At 38.4% G+C, this 17,790-nt stretch overlaps 1 protein-coding gene across 3 annotated transcripts in view; it reads right to left on the bottom strand.

Moving 5' to 3' along the window:
* Window positions 1-4,291: 4,291 nt before the first annotated feature.
* Window positions 4,292-17,790, bottom strand: part of LOC124777974 (CBY1-interacting BAR domain-containing protein 1) — a 195,720-nt gene continuing 182,221 nt past the window's right edge. For 2 of the 3 annotated variants that reach the window (XM_047253536.1, XM_047253538.1), the window contains 2 exons: window positions 12,981-13,145; window positions 4,292-4,450 (listed from right to left, as the gene is read on the bottom strand). In XM_047253536.1, the coding sequence (XP_047109492.1) occupies window positions 4,346-4,450; window positions 12,981-13,145 (270 nt within the window). In that variant the 3' untranslated portion in view covers window positions 4,292-4,345. Of the gene's footprint in view, window positions 4,451-12,544; window positions 12,692-12,980; window positions 13,146-17,790 lie in introns of those variants that run through there. The other variant, XM_047253537.1, reaches the window with a different exon arrangement.

Genomic DNA, 17,790 nt, shown 5'->3' with positions numbered 1-17,790 from the left:
AAGGGGTGTACTGTTTGTGAGAGTAAACTAATGTTAGCGTCTGAAGCAGACTTACCTTCATCTGTATGTAAGATGATGAAACAGCAAAAGGTTAAACAATAAGTATCTTAGCTGGGCAGTACAAATATGAAAACATTGTTTCTAATAAAGTAAAAAGTGTGTGGTCATATTAAGTAGAAAATATCTTTTTGATCGTGATGTGTGTGAACAGTGATTGCAAATGTAAGTGCATGTGAACAGCAAGGAAAACACATTGAAGTTTTGTAGTTGTGATTTGTCTTCATGCCAGATGACTGTTGAGTTGTTTTAGAAATTAATTAAAAGGCTCCTTCAGCCTAGATTCAAACCAGCGATCTATGGAATAATCTTATAAAATTCGACAGTCTACCACTCTAACAACTGAGCTACCAAATAACTGAGGTGTAGTCGGGTAAAATGACAATTTTCACTAGAAGTTTAATTTCTTTAAATGTTGCTGTTCTTCATTGTAACAGTGGGAGAGAATATCTTGGAAGTAAGTTAATGATAACTTCACAGTGCGACACATTTTTAATTAAGTTAGTAAACTTATGTGTCAATGTGATGACAATTATCCGGTACAGTGCAACCACATTTTACACATCTTCTCCTTGTCTGGAACTCAAAAACAACTTTTCAGGAGTTTTTGTAAATGTATTTGTACAGAATGGTAATACACATTGTTTGTAACCCAGTTTCCAAAACACAAATTACAAAATATGACATCACAGTGAATCAGCATTATGACAGCAGGAGCAACAAGCGAGCCAGTGACATCACAGGTGTCACACGACTCAAATGGAGTATTTTAGTGGGCTTTCAAATTATTTGGATTTCATTTTCAGTTTCATAAAAGAATACCAAAATTCAAGAGGGAAAAAAGCATGTTAGGAGCATAAAGTGATGTAATTAATCACTTAAGACAATTTCCACAAAATCTTCACATACCCCTACTATAACGTTCGTCCAGGAATACTTGTAGATATCATGTTAGTGCACTACTTTGAAACAACACACTGTTTAATTTTATTTTAGAATTGCTTGCTGGATTCCCTTTCAGCAGTAGGTATATAGCATTGTGAGGTGCTAGTGACAATCGGACACCATACTTCAAATTCATCGATTGCTGCATTATATTTGTCTTCTATACTTCTACTTGAGTCACCACTGACAGCTAACAACACATCATATGCAAATGCTATCAGTCAATTTACATTACTTCTGTAATGTAACTTCTGTAGTATGGACTCTAATTCTACATCCTGAAACTGAACAACACACTCTTACCTTGCGGACAGTGGTCTTTGTCATTTCCTTTCCTTGACATATTAAAGATACATGTCTCCTGCAGCGATGCTCTCTTGGCAGTTGTGCAGCACTTCTGGGTACTCCTACACGCAAAGAAAGACAGCCACCATAGGTTTTCGAAAGTGTCAGTAACATCTGCCATCATTGCTAGAGCATTCTTAGAATAGATGTCTGTTGCTTGCAAGATTACATTATAACTGAAAGTTCTGTTGAGTTGCCTCTTTTAAACCTGCACTGGCAGGGACTCATCCCATGTAGCATTTTATGATTTTGTAAATTTTTGCCAAATAGTTTTTCAAATACCTTACTGGGAACATTCAGAAAGCAAACTGGTCTGAAGGATTTAGATGTCATCGGATCCTCGTCTTGCCTATTACTAATAATCACATCTTCAGCATTCTACCATGGCGCAGAGACTCTTCCTTGTAAGAGACACTCATACATTTCACACAAACAAATATCTAATACGTCATATAAGACATGTATTGCTTCAGCAGGGATCCCATCTGGTCCTGGAGATTTTTCCTTTTTCTTTTGGGCTACTTTGAAACTTAAATTAATAAATTCAAAGAAATGTTGTAAACCAAACATGACAGATTTGAAAAAAAAATATGGAAAAGAGTTATTCATGGCCAACATATGGATGAACCACTAACTAAACATCCTAGGTATGATGCTGCAGTCAATTTGGAAGCAAATTTCAGAATAATTTGCAGTGAATTTTGGACACACTGATGAGACAGTTACAAGACAGGTTCACTAATTTGCACTCTCTGTTATGTTTAGAACTTCCAAATGTACATTTTTGTCAATATAAATAGTGTTTCATAGAATTTGCATTAAAATTACTAAAAGACTACAATGGATCTACTTTTTATTTTTCCTTTTTAAGATCAGAGCTAGTGGTTATGCATATTTCAGGAGAAATGCATAATAAAATTGCTGGTATTTGTTGAGATTTATTAAGTCACATGAACTCCAAACAGTGTACTAAAGAATTGTATAGCACTGTGAGCTTATTTTGACTATTTCTGCGACCAGTGGCTCAGTTGAGAGAAGCTTTTCAGTCCTAAACAATAAACAACTATGTACATAGTTCACAAACTCAAGAATGGTTTACAAACTTAGCTCTATTATCAGTGAAAAAGAATCTCCTGCACCAGCTGACATCTGAACCTGGATTCAAAGAATTTGTGAAGAAGGAAAGGAAGATCCAGCTTATTACATATAAGGTACTTTCCCATACAAAAATGGCCTGTTGTTGCTTTGTATCTGCTTACCTTATTTTTGTACACACCATCAATCTCCATTTAAGCTTTGATTGTTAATGTGTAAAAGGAACCATATTTAATTAGATTACACTCTGAAAACTGTTCAGAAATAACTTTAAGGTTGACATTAATGTGCTTGATGCTCACTGCTCAGCAAGGAACTAATCCAGTATGCAATTAACACTCTCATAAACTGCAGTTATCATTGACCTCTTATATCTGAATCCAAATTGTTCATTAAACAGAATTTTGTTTATATTTGCAAATTCCACAAGTTTGTCATACACAACTTTTTCTAATATTTTTGAAATGCAAGAGGAAATGGTGATTTCATTATTTCCCCCATTTCTTTATAAACTGGAATTACCTTAGTTGCTTTCAGTACATTAAGGAAAGTGCATGCTTGAAGTCAACAGGCACATATATGTAGAAGTATTTCAACTAGGTTTAGAACACTCTTCTTTAAGATTGTTGCAGGAACACTATCAACTCCTACAGAGTTGGAGTTTTTTATTCCTTTTATTGCTTTGCTACATCATCTTGTGTGACAGTGCTAATGTATGTTGACTTACAACATGTGCTTATTTTATATTTATTTATGTTTTATTTTATCATGTTTTCTGCAACACCCATGAAAAAGTTGTTTTGTTGGTTATTTCTATGGGGTTTGTTATATTTTTAATTCCTTGTGATGCTATTGCATGATGTGTCATTGTCAAGTAATGCAGCTTGATGAAACTTGGACCATACTTAGAAAGACGTGCTACACTCTGGTACAGTAGGTAACTGGAAAGATATGCAATGTGACCAACAGATATCACACTTTTATTCACTGGCAATAATTACATTGATGTCACTGCTGTTTATGGTCATCTCCTGGATGTTACAAAAGGTGAGATGAGATGTGGTTCTTATTAGGATGTGTGATCAACTGGATGGCAATGTATGCTCTACAACATTTTCCCATACTGGACGATAAACAGTTCTTGTGGTACAACATCCCATTCATCCACCAGTGTGGTTGAGAACTGCTGCACTGTTGGTGCATGTTGACCTGCTGCAATACCTGTCCCAATGCATCAACATATGCTCAGTGAGATTTAAGTTGGGGTAACAGACAGGCCTGTCCATTTGCCAAATATCCTCTTGTTCCAAGAGCTCCTCCACCTGTGCTGTTCAATGTGGTTGCTCAATGTCATCCATACAAACAGAATTAGGGTCGAATGCAACCCTTAAAAGTTGTGTATGAGGAAAGCGTACAATGTCACAATAACATAACACCAGGACCACCAAAATGATCATGTCTGACAAAGTTCCTGGGTGTATTATGTGTTTCCACCTCTCACCATATGACAGTATGTTCTTGACTTAAATCCTATATCGCATGTGTTGGATGCACTGGGGAGATTTTATTGCAACATGTCCGCATCCACAACAACCATCCAGCAGTTGTCATCTGTGCTGGTTGAGGAATGGAATGCACTATCACAGAAGCTTCTTACCAACGTGGAGGTCAGCATGGGAAAATACTGCAGAGCATTCCTATGGCAACTGTTGTATTGTGATCTGAAAAATAGAATTGGGCACTCTGACTGTTAGATCAAGAGAGAAACAACATACAGATTGAGATATACTCAGTAACTTCTCTACAGCATTATAGGGAGGTGTCACTCTGTCAGTGTAAAGAAATCAAATAACTGTACTCACTGAGAAATTCAATGTATTTATTTTTCAAGAAATATAACAGATTACTTAGACCTATTTCTTGAATATTTCTCATATTCTTCCGATGCTACTGATGATGAATCCCCAGTTGCAAAATCTTCTACTTGAGACAGTTCCTTCAAACTTCCCTAGAAACAATAAAAAAAGTTATTTAGGAACTGATGATTCGGGCAATGTATTTTAATAACAGTGAAAATTTCACATAATGCAGGATGTCAAAGCCAGTATTCACTATCTTGGCATCACGTGGTTTTGGGTTTTAACTCACAGTCTTGGGCATAGTTTCCCATATAACATTTCATCACCTGCTACAGGGAAGAATAATAATAAGTTATGGAGAAAGGTGTTTGCATCCTACCACATAATCTGCTTCAATAAAAAATACTTCAAGGACTATACTCATAGAAAGAGCAAAAATAGCGAAACATCAGTGGGTAGCTTATTACGATGTTATGCAAACAGTCAAATATCACTAAGTCAAACTGGAATGAGTCCTGAAACTTGTTGAGCAGCTGAAATACCATTTAAGTTTTATGTAAAATAAACTCAATTTGACTCTTCTCTCCAGTTAAAATTTATCTCATATTTTTATTTTATTTTTTAAAATTCCTATAATATTTATTTCCAATACATTCTAAATAAATAATGATGATCATTTTTCATCCAAACTGTATGCTAGATCTAGGAAAGGGCCGCATATGATAAAAATGAAATAAATTTGGTACAGGGTGCAAGACTAATTATTAGTATGTTAGAACATATGGAGAGGTCAGTGCTTATTCTGCCACTGAATGAACTCCATGGCAATATTTGGATTATTTCATAATGCAGTGGCCACAGCATGTGAATGAACAAACAGTTAAGTGTTCTTGCTACTCCCACTGTTGGAAGTATTTGTTTACCAATTTAGTAAATATCAGAAAATTTAGAACATCTTTGAATATAGCCTCTGATGTCTGCTAGGCGATAAAATGTAACACAATGGAGACTATTACTATGTCCTAGGTCTCAAGGATACGAAAATTACTTGGTAAATCACAGGACACTTTGATTGATGTGTTTACAGTATAAATTCACCTACATTAAACATATTTGCACTTTTCATGCATATATTAATTAGATATTGTGAACAACACATGTCAGTCATTATTTCATCGGGTCAAGAAGTGTGTTAAGAGAGAAACCTAGTTATATTCTCACTGTATAGCAGAGATGTTGAGTCACAAATAGGCACAACAAAAAGACTGACAAACAAGTAAGCTTTTGGCCAATACACACACACACACACACACACACACACACACACACACACACATGCAAATGCAACTCACATACACATGACCAATGTCTCTGGCTGCCGAGGCCACACTGCGAGCAGCTGTGCATGACGCGATAAGTGCTCTGAGTGGTGTGGGTAAGATGGAGGCTGGAAGAAGCAGTGATAGCAGGGTAGGGGTGGGGGAAAGAAAAGTGCTGCTTGTGGGAGCATACAGGGATGAAGTGTTAAGAGAGTAGGGCAGCTAGGTGCAGTCAGGAGGTTAGATGGAGGACAGACTCTCCTATATAATAGGTACCAACCATTCCCTCCATTGACTCTCCACAATTCCTGTTCTTTTACCACATGGTGCCCTGCTTGACACTATTGATGTCACCTGCCTTTACAAAACATCCCTAATGCCCATGGCTTTGCAACTATTGAATGCCCCTGACAGATTCCAAACCTACAACCTTTTTCCTGGTCACTAAGAACAACTATGTCCTCACTAACAATTACTTCTCTTTTGAAGGCATCACCTAGAATTAAATCTGGCATATGGAAGTGGCTACTGGCAATCTATTCATAGGCCATCTGGAGGAATACTTTCTACCACCCTGAATCCCAAACTCCTCACCTTGTTTAGAGTCAATGATGATATCTCCACGATCTGGATCAAGGGCGAGACCACTCTATCCACATTCCTCCAGAACCCCAACACCTTCTCCTCCATTTGCTTCACCTGGTTCTCCTCAACTAAACAAGTCACCCTCCTCGATGTTGATCTCCACCTCAAAGATGGCTACATCAGTACCTGCGTCCATATCAAACCTACCAACCTCCAGCAATTAATCCACTTCAACAGCTGTGTCAATTCCATACCAAGCAGTCCATTCCATGCAGCCTAGACACTCATGGCCATTGCAAGTCTAGTCCTCTCAAAATTTAGTAAGGGTCTCACTGAGGCCTTCACAGATCGTAATTACCCTCCCAACCATGTATACGGACAGATCTCCGATGCCTTATCTCTCCAGTCATCCCCCCCCCCCCCCACCACTTCCCAAAATCCCACCATCCAGCCACAGAGGAGCATTCACCTTGTGATTCAATACCACCCAGAACTGGAGCAACTGAATCACATTCTCTGCCAGGGTTTTGACCATCTCTCGCCATACCCTGTAGTGAAGAATGTCCTACCCACTATCTTTCCCACCCCTCCCATAGTAGTATTCTGTCACCCACCAAACCTATACAATATCCTCATCCATTCCTACACAACCCCTGCTCCCAACCCCTTGCCTCATGGCTCATATTCCTGTAACAGACCTAGATGCAAGACCTGTCCCACACATCTTCACGTCACCACCTACTCCAGTCCCGTCACAAGCATCACCTATCCCACCAGAGGCAGGGCTACCTGTGCAACCAGTGATGTGATCTACAAGCTAAGCTGCAACCATTATGCTGCATTCTATGTGGGCATAACAACCAACAAGATGTCTGTCTGCATGAATGGCCACCTACAAACTGTGGCCAAGAAACAGCTGGACCACCTAGTTGCTGAGCATGCTGGCCAACATAATATTCTTCATTTTAATGACTTCTTCACAGCTTGTATCATCTGGATCCTTCCTACCAGCACCAGCTTTTCTGAATTGTGCAGGCTGGAACTCTCCCTGCAACACATCCTACGTCCCCTTAACCCTCCTGGCTTCAAACTTCGTTCGTGATTGTTCCTCACCCAACTATCCCCTTCCCTGTTCCCACTCCAGCACTACACAGCCCTCTATTTAACCTACAAACCCACAGTCCTTTTGCTTCTCTCCTTTCTGCTCCCCCCCCCCCCCTCCCCCATATAACCTTCTGATTGCACCTAGCTGCCATGTCTTCTCTCCACCTCGTCTCTATGTGCTCCCACAAGCAGCACTTTACTGCCCCCACTTCTACCCTGCTGTCCCTCCCCCTCTCAGCTTCCTCCTTACCCTCACCATCCAGATTGGTTCTCCCATCATGTGTAGCTGCTCACAATGTGGCCTCGGCAGAAAGAGACAGTGTTCATAAGTGTGCAAGTTGCATTTGCATATGCCTGTGTGTGTCTATCTGTGTGTGTGTGTGTGGTTTGTGTAACTCACAGGAAGGCCTTTTGGCCAAAAGCTTACTTGTTTGACAGATTTTTTGTTGTACCTATCTGTGACAACATTTCCAGTATATCGTGAATTGCAATCTACTATTTGCATAACATTGTCATTATTCCATCCTGCATTTTCCATTGTTTGAATCATATTCTTTTACTAATCACAAATATATATAGGTAACACACATGCTTGTTCTTATAGCATTTATTCATAATATTTACTCTTGGGGGACCTGTTTTTACAGTCAACACTTAGTTTTAATTTTTGAATTGAAGTTTGGTGTACACACCACACTGCTTACACTATATTACATAAAAAGAACAAAACAACAGAAAGTCCAAGATGAAATAACAACAATATGGAGAGGATAGATTTCTACTCATCACAGAGAGCAGGAATTGAGTCACAGACAGGTACAATGAAAACACACACACACACACACACACACACACACACACACACACACACACACAGCCACTGTCTCTGAACATGAAGGCCCGAGTTGGACCACTGTGCAAAGCTTTTACATGTAGCTCCATCATATGACAGTCCACGGGGTAGTACACAAGCTCTCCATGGAATTATACATTCAGATTACAATTCTTCTTAGACCATGCCAATTTTGTAAATTCCTGATGCAGGAATTGTGGTGATACTAGTGGGCAGTTATTGTTTTAGCTCTCTTAGTCTGTTACACATAATGACTTGCTGATTGTAATACCAAAAATTATGAAAAGTACAGATTACTCATTGTAAAGATGAGACATTGTGTTGCAGGCAGGCACAATGAAAAGACTGCAGCACACTATACTTTTGGTCAAAGCCCTCTTCAGAAAATAAAGGAAAACACAGCCACATTCCATAAGCAGGCACACCTCATGCACACATGACCACTATCTCCAGCAGCTTTAGCCAGATTGTTGGACTGGAGTATGACATAAGGAATATGATAAAAAGCAAAACTTTTTAATACCTGTGAATCTGTTAATGTTTTATGGGTACAAGGGATGGAGCCTGCCATGTCAGAAAGTGATGATGTTCTCAATACTAAATTACTACATGACTTTGCTTAAGATTGTCAGAATGTAATAGTTGATACTTCCTGGCAGATTAAAACTGTGTGCTAGACTGGGATTTGAACCTGTGACCTCTGCCTTTTGTGGAAGAGTGCTCTACCAATTGAGTTATTCAGAGATGACCCAACCTCACAGCTTTACTTCTGCCAGCACCTCATATCCTCATTCTGGGATAATAGCTAATGATTTTGATGAGTCGGGCTCAATATTAGAGAACAGGATTCAATCACAGATGAAACACGGACCATAAACAGAGACAGATGTGGGAGTAGTAAGCACATGCAATTTGATTACAGACAATGACCTGAAATTACAACTGGCCTTGCAATTTATGAACCAGGTGGCACTAGGCAAAATTCAGACCAGCAGTTTTCAATTAGGTTTCCAAGTACGGACACGAATTTTTTAGATTTTAGGAGTGACTTTGATCAAATTACGTTCTCAATGAGAGACAAATTGTATTGAAAGTAAGTATTAAGGGAGGCAGAGAAGCTGGAAAAGGATTGTTCTGAAATTATTTAATTGGTGGAGACTTATTGTAATAATTAGACAAGAAAATTTAGTGACTGTTGTGACTGACATAGGTAAATAGGAGCAAATTACTCAATAATGAAATTATCTACTGAATACTGCTTAATTCAGGCGAGTGCTCTGTGCAGCTGAGCATGGAGGTCTTTTGAAGCCAAACATACCAAAGCACCGACAGATGTTAAGAGAAGTATCGAGTAGCAAATGAGTGTACTGGAGTCTGTAACTGTATTATAGTAAGGACACTCTGTGAAGGTGAAAATATGATAATAGTGATTAAAATGTATGATTGGGGAAGGGACAAAGCAGGTGCTAAAAAATGTTAAAATATGTGAAATGAATAGGCATTTTGTTTTGGTGGGCTACAAGGAGCGAGAAAGTATACTATCCTGATATCTAGGAAGCTACGAAGATGGCTATTGGAAGTGATGTTTGATCTAATTGCTCATTGAAGCATGGTAAATGAAGTACAGATTAAATTTAAATAGGTAAGACAAAAGTACAGACACTGCATTTAAAATTGTGGGCAACTGAATTAGAGAGGTCTCCTCTGAAGAGAGAGCACTTCTGTTGCCTTGCCAAATGGTATAATTCAGACTGTCGCATGATGGGGATGTCAACAACTTAAACTGGCAATCAGTGGAATAATCAAGCACAGCATAGACAAGACACATTATATCACTGCATTTGATTGTGATCAGGTCTTAGATTCCTGGCACATAGTCACTCCATCTTTGACGCAGACTAGGCACTGGGCTTTTCATGTGTAATCATATCAAGAATCTAACTTGAATGGAGAAAAATAGCCATTGCTCAAGACACCTGCAGTGGACAACAATGTGTAAATCATATGGGTATCAGAGGACAAACGGACCATGGTGTAGAAAATTATATGACAAGACAAAAATTCAACCTACGGTCATATAATTTTTACAGAACTCATAAAAGCATTTGACAATGTTAACAGAAATAAATTTTGTACTACAAGGAAGATAATGAATATTCCAACAAATTAACTGAAGTTATACAAATACACTGATTACATCTTTGCCATATGAACTCTTGGTGAAGGTGACCTGTTAAATTCTTGGACTCTCTAAATACATTCTCCCAGGTAAATTTCACATGGTCCTATTCTCAATCCCATGCAACATTTCTTGATGTTGCCCTCATTCTCAATGAGGGTTAGCTACACACTTCTGTTCACATTAAATCTAGTAACAAACAACAGTACTTACACTTTAACAGTTTCCATTCTTTCCATGTCAAATGATCCCTCCCACACAGTTTTGTCATTTGAGGCAAACATATTTGTTCAGAAACAGACTCATTACAGCAATACACCACAGTTCTCACCTCAGCCTTCACTGGACATGATTGCCCTATCAGCCTAGTTCAAAAGCAAATTTCCCGGTCCATCTCATTTAAACCTGGTAATGCTGATCCCTCCAATAAACAGCTTAGAAGTACACCTTTTGTCATTCAATATTATTCCCACCTTGAATGTATTAATCAGCTATTTTGACAAGGCTTTGACTTCCTAAAATCATGCTCTGAAATGAGGTCCACTCTGTTTGACATTTTGCCCATTACACTTAGAATAGTTGTTTGCCACCGTTCCAATCTCTGCAATATCCTTCACAGACCCTAAGCTCCTTCTCCAATCATTTTCCTACCTATGACTCCTACCACTGTGACCATCCCCATTTTAAGACTTGCTCTTTTCACCTTCCTACCACCACCTACACCCGATCTGTAAGTGGCAAAACATGTCCTATTAAAGGGAGAGCGACAGGTGAAATGACATGAGTTGTGTACCAGCTACAATGTAAAGACTGTTTGGCCTTTTACATTGGCATGACTAGCACCAAGTTATTAGTTACAATAAATGAGCATAAGGAGAGCGTATTTACTGGTGACACACAACAGCCTGTTGCCGAGCATGCTCTTACAACATGACAGTCTTGATCTCAGTGCCTGTTCCACCAAATGTGCCATCTGGATTACAACCAGACACCAGTTTCTCAGGACTCCACAGGTGGGAACTGGTGATACAACATGTTGTAGTTTCTTAATACCTATCTGGCCTTAATTTATGTTAATTTCTTTGGTCTCACCATTTTCTCTTAGTAACTATTCCTTTCTTACTCCCTTTTAGTTTTCTATTTTTTGACCTGTCAGTAAACCCCCCCCCCCCCCCCCCCCCCCTGTTCTTTCTACCCCATACAATGCACTTAGCCTTTTGCTCTTATTGACTCATACACAATGATTTGTCAGCAATCTCTGTCTTGCATATTACCTTATTTTCCACCCTTAAGCTCTCAGATTTTCAAATTTCATCCTGTGCAGTCTCCAACAATTAATCTTTTCTTCTCATACCGCACTATAAGTCTTCTCTGGCCTGGTGTACCAGGCAAATTTTCCAAACTCTCCCCACTTCATAAGCCCAGGAGTCCTTTTTTCTCACCCCTCTTCCTTCTCCTTCAACCCTTCAGCCAGAAGACAGGAGCCTTTGGTTAAAAAAGCTTCCAAACTTCAACCCTTTATATGTGTTCTCTCCTGCCGCTGCTTAGTGAGCAGTTTTTTTTAAAAAATCTGGTTACACTATATTTTCAGAAGCCTATGCAGAGGAAATAACATAATGCTGCATGGACTCCACCCAGACTGTGTGTTATTGTTAGTGTTGTTTTGGCATTTATATGAGGTTTCAATTCACAGCACCTGCTACACATTCTGATGTAAAGTTGTTTTTTGACCAACATGCTGGTGTTCTGTGACAAGTATTTCTCCTTCACATTTTTAGCACTGATAGGTGAGATGGCTGTTGGGATCTTAAAAAATATTTAATTTATGTTGGATGGTAAATAATCTGTTGGGTTTCGCAATGAGAATGCATGCAGGTGAAGTTGTCTTTCTGGTCTCATTAGAATCACAGATATACTTTTGGTGAGATATATTAATTGTAAGATATGGATAAAATTGGGTCAACTTTTTAATGCATTTCAAATTCTACATGCACTCTCCCATGAGTTCTCAGGATGAGCATTATACCTAAAAAGTAATATTCAGATTGGGCTGATGAAATGTTGTCAGTTCTTTGTTCCAAAAATCGATATACAGGATGGACAACATAAAACTGGCCCAAAAATTGTGAATGCTAACTGGTATGTGCACAAACTGTTTAATCCATAAGTGAATCAACTCACAGAAGAACAACTGTATGGATATTTTCAGCACGATGGAGCAAGTGCACGCTCTGCCTTGATGACCTAGTCATGACAGCATGAGGTGTTTGGTGAGGAGAGGACAATAAGCAGAGGCAGTGTGATCTTCTGGTCTCCTTGATTGCTTGATCTCTCTCCCTGTGAGTTTTACCTGTGGGACAAATTGAATGGTTAAGTGTACTCAAATAATCCTCATACACTGGAGGAGTTACAGTAGAACATTCAAAGTGCTACTGCTTCTATCCCTTAGGCAAAGCTACTACATGTGTCCCACAGTTTGATAAATCAAGCACAGCACTGCACCGATGTCAGCGATGGTGATTTCCAGCATCTTGTATGATTTTCATTAACAAGAGGCAATACTATGTAATCTTATAGTAAATAATTTCTGAGTCAATTTTATTTTGCCCATCCTGTAAGTAAATGAATAATAAACTTACAGAAGATTCCCTTGCAGATGATCCAGTTGACTGAAGTCCTCCATGTGTTGAATGAGGTGTAGCAAACAGATTCGACAAAGAAAATGAAGAATTTTTAAATGACATTCTTTTCACTGTTTCCAGTCGTGCTACTGAATCGGGAATCTGAAGTGCATTGCGAAAATCCTGAAAGCATGAGAGACAAAACTGTTACCTTAGAACATAATTACATGCTAACATTTTGACATTAACACAATGGAAATTAATAATTTTTTGTAGACAGTTTCATTTACATGTGTGCAGAAGTGCATTGCGAAAATCCTGAAAGCATGAGAGACAAAACTGTTACCTTAGAACATATTTACATGCAAACATTTTGACAGCAACACAATGGAAATTAATAATTTTTTGTAGACAGTCTCATTTACATGTGTGCAGAAGTGTAACAAACAAATATACTCTTATTCTAAAATAAGTAGTTACTCATATACAGTGCTTCAGTGACTGAAATAAGATGAAATGTTCAATGCTTATAAAATATACTGGTTTATATACATGCTTATCCACCAGTCCATCTTGAACATTGGAAATGCATTTCAGTAGTTACTTGTTCCAAAAATAATTTGCATGACTTACCATATAATAACACAGAATGACCCAATATATAGGTTATTTAACAAAATTGATTTTTACACCAGCAAACACCTCAAAGAAGACACAACAATGGCAAACTGCTAAACTGCTCTGTACGCTACTTTATCAGTCATATATATTATTTCTAAACACATTTGTTTTTAAATTAGTGACTGAGACATCATTTTCAAGATTTTGTTCACCATTAATGACAAAAGCATGCAAATAGTTTAAAGTTGCTGTTCTCATTAAAAACATTACTTTGAAAACATTTTGATAAAAACAATGTAGAAGGTGCCACCTATTGACAGTCTGTTTAACTATCATGAATGCCAGCTGTTGCAGTTGTCTAGATTAGATACGCAAACTAGTCTATCACGTGATTTTGGTCACACCTGTCGATGTAAGGAGTTTACAGAATGCGATCGATTGACGATCTTATGTTACTATTACACACAAATGTGGTTCCAGTTGTTTAATTTCTTTGAGCGATAACTGTGTACTGCACGAAAGTGATGAGAAATAATGTCCAATAATGACCATTACCAAACCACTAGATCAGACAATTCAAAGGGCTGGGTTGTATTTACCAGAACCTATGGCTTTGAAGAAGGGACCGGTTGGTAGGACATGTTCTGAGGCATCAAGGAATCACCAGTTTAGTATTGGAAGGCAGCATGGAGGGTAAAAATCGTAGAGGGAGACCAAGAGATGAATACACTAAGCAGATTCAGAAGGATGTAGGTTGCAGTAAGTACTGGGAGATGAAGAAGCTTGCACAGGATAGAGTAGCATGGAGAGCTGCATCAAACCAGTCTCACGACTGAAGACCACCACAACAACAACAACAACAACAACAACAACATGGCTTTGTCAGGAGTTCGCACTTCCAGTGATATTTATGTTTGTCTTAAAGACACATACAGCCAAAAAGTAAACAATGATCATATTCTAACTGATAATATTGTTTTAGAAAATGTTTTCTAAAATAAAGAAGTTTTTAAAAAATAAAATTAATCTGACAAGGGCAATATTTGCTTTTTATGTTTTACAGTTAACCATATTGTATATAATGACATCAGTTTTTTACAGTTTACTGTTATTTTACAACTATTCAAAATATAATACATTTTATTAATAAATACTTGCATTTACTTATTTACCTTCTAGTGACTGGGCAGGATAGAGTGCAAATTATTTGCAAGAGTCAACTACTTAACTGTTATTAACAATAGGTATCATCCATTAATTACCAATGGTACTATATATATACTGTATTACAGTTATAAGTATTGTGTTTAAAATACATCTGACAACCAAGGAGTGTTTCTCCTTTAATGCATTACTTTGATGCGCAAGTTGCCAAAGTGGCATCAAATCAAAAGACTTGCACCTGGCGAACGGTCTACCCGACGGGAGGCCCTAATCACTGGACACTTATTTATTTAACACAATGCTGTGATGGCCAGGATGCCACAATCAACACTTTCATCAACACTAAAGTGTGCAGAAGTCGTGTTTTGAAATGAGGATCACAGAACCTAAAATGCATTCCTCAAAACTGACAGCTGCTTATCTTTCTCTCACTAAGTTTATATTTGTCTGATGACCTCTGATACAAACCCTGTCTTAAATTAGTTCACATATCATTTGTATGACTTTAAGCTATACCAAATGCCAACTTTATGTTGCTGTGACAACTATCAACCATTCAAAGAGATAAATGCTAACAGACAGAGTCTACACTGTCAACAAAAAATGCAATCACAAGCTATGCTCTAAAAGGCAGTTGTCAAAATCTGCAACTCTTATGCCTGAATTGTAACATGGATAATTTCAGTTCATAGTTTCAACAGTTGTAACACACAACTTGACAGTTGAGACTTTGCTCCTTAGCATAATAGTAATAACACTCAACAGCTATATACCCTTACTCAGTGGCTCATCCAAAGAAGATGAAATTTTTACTACATATATTTCAAGTTCAATACTTCTTTCTAAAAATAAAATAAAAATGATCACAAAAATTAAATGTAAAACAAATCTCATGGTACAAGAAGAAGTATTCATTAGGAAAAGTGTAATATTATGTTTATTGTTCAGATTCCTGAAAGACTGCAGTCCCACAAATAATTATATTTAAGCTAACAATTAAAATGTCATTTCCAACTGAATATGCAGTCTATAATCGACAAACTGCCTATTGGCTTCTGTCTCGGGTTCTTCGGCCGACATTCATCTAATGATTTTACTGTTGTTTCTCAAGCATGAGTGGTTGGCATTGTCAAAGCTTCACCCTCCAGTGCTGGTCGTGAACTTAAGCTGAGCTCGCGGCCGCAGACTACATGTACCTGGCATGCCAACATCCGAGGGCTTCTCCGTGGTCAATTCCGATGCAGTTCTCCTCCTGCTACCTGTGACAGTCGTTCGCTGCAGTACGGGAAGCCAGGATCTGTTTACCTTAAGGCTTTCCTCTTTCTTGTTGAAGCTGTTCCCGTGTTTGTGTATTTCTACAGCTCCACTAAATAAGTGGGTGTGATACTCTACAGCCAGAACTTCCATGTCGGCGAATTTTATTACATGGTCGGTCTCACTCAGTGCGTGCTCTGCCATGACCGATTTCCCCACCTGTCCCAACCTGCAACAACGCTTATGCTCTTTGATCCTGGTGTTCATTGATAGTCCAGTCATTCCGACATAAACTTTTCCACATGTGCATGGTATATGGTATATTCCCGACATTGCAAGTGGGTCCCTTTTCTCCTTTGCTGATCTAAGATACGCTTTGATTTTCGTTGACGGTTTGAAAATCATCTTTACGCCATGTCTGCGCAATATACAGCCTATTCTGTCCATCACTCTGGGAATGTATGGCAGAAAGGCCGTACCCAACATTTCTTTTTCTGATTCCTTACTTAGCCGAGTGTTTGGCTCTATTACACTTCTAATATAATTTGTGGAGTACCCATTGCTCCTCAGAACACTTTCCAGGTGTTGCATTTCTTGTCTGAGATGCTGCGGCTCAGATATTCATCCTGCTCTCGTTATGAGCATATTAATCGTGCCTCTTTTGTGGCTCGGGTGGTGGTTTGATAGTTTGTGCAGGTATTGGTCTGTGTGTGTCGGTTTTTGATACATGCTGTGTCCCAGGTTTTCGCCATCCATTGTGACCAGCACATCTAGAAATGGCAGTTTCTTGTCCTTTTCTACTTTGATGGTAGATGTTATGTTGGCATGGAGACTGTTCAAGTGTCTTAGGAAGTCACTGAACTGCAGCGAACAACCGTCGCAGGTAGCAAGAGGAGAACCACACTGGAAAGACCACGGAGAAGCCCTCAGACATTGGCGCGCCAGGTACATATAATCTGTGGACGTGAGCTCGGCTCCAGTTCACCACTGGCAATGGAGGGTGAAGCTTTGACAATGCCAGTCACTCACGCTGGCGAAACATCAGTAAAATCATTAGATGAACGTCGGCCAAAGAACCCGAGACAGAAGCCAATAGGCTGTTTGTCAACAAGTGGCCACAAAAGCCTTAACAATTCAGTCTATAATTGTTACAATAATTGAAATTGCAGGATGGAAGCAACAATGAGGGAAAGCAATTACTCATCCACAGATGACTGCTCTGTGGCACCTAGCAGATCAGACAATTCCTAGAACTTTCACTCTTTTTTCTTGTGAAAGTACACATACAAGCAAATGCAAATTAGCATACACATATGTGCCCTTACTTCCCTATAACTGCATTCATCTCTAGTTATTTTAACAAGGACTTGGAATCTTGTTGAGATATATTCCCACTTACAAAAACATTGAAGTTATTTACATAACTATTTATACAACAATAAAAAATGAAGTATTTTTCTGATGTCCTGCAACTATTTCTTATTTACTCAGAAAGCTTTTTTCAGTAAAGTTCCATTTTTTGTTGTTATTTCTATATCCTGCCAAGAACCAATGGAGAATTTAGTTAATATATAAAATGTTAATATATAAAATGTTATCACTTATTAAATCTGTGTACCATGGCACGTACTATGGTGACTGCATGACTAATTTTACTGGGACTACTTTACAAAATTGGTAAACAAATTTCCAACTAATCCGAGTCTGCAAAAACAAAGCAATTTTTTTTTTATTAGGGTTTTCACTGAGTTCTCTATCATATAGCTCATATTTCTCATTTTTACTAATT

This window comes from Schistocerca piceifrons, chromosome 2, assembly GCF_021461385.2.
Source record: "Schistocerca piceifrons isolate TAMUIC-IGC-003096 chromosome 2, iqSchPice1.1, whole genome shotgun sequence".
NCBI classification, from domain to species: domain Eukaryota; kingdom Metazoa; phylum Arthropoda; class Insecta; order Orthoptera; family Acrididae; genus Schistocerca; species Schistocerca piceifrons.
Note: the sequence above shows the minus strand (reverse complement) of the source record. Positions and strands in the feature narration are given on the sequence as shown.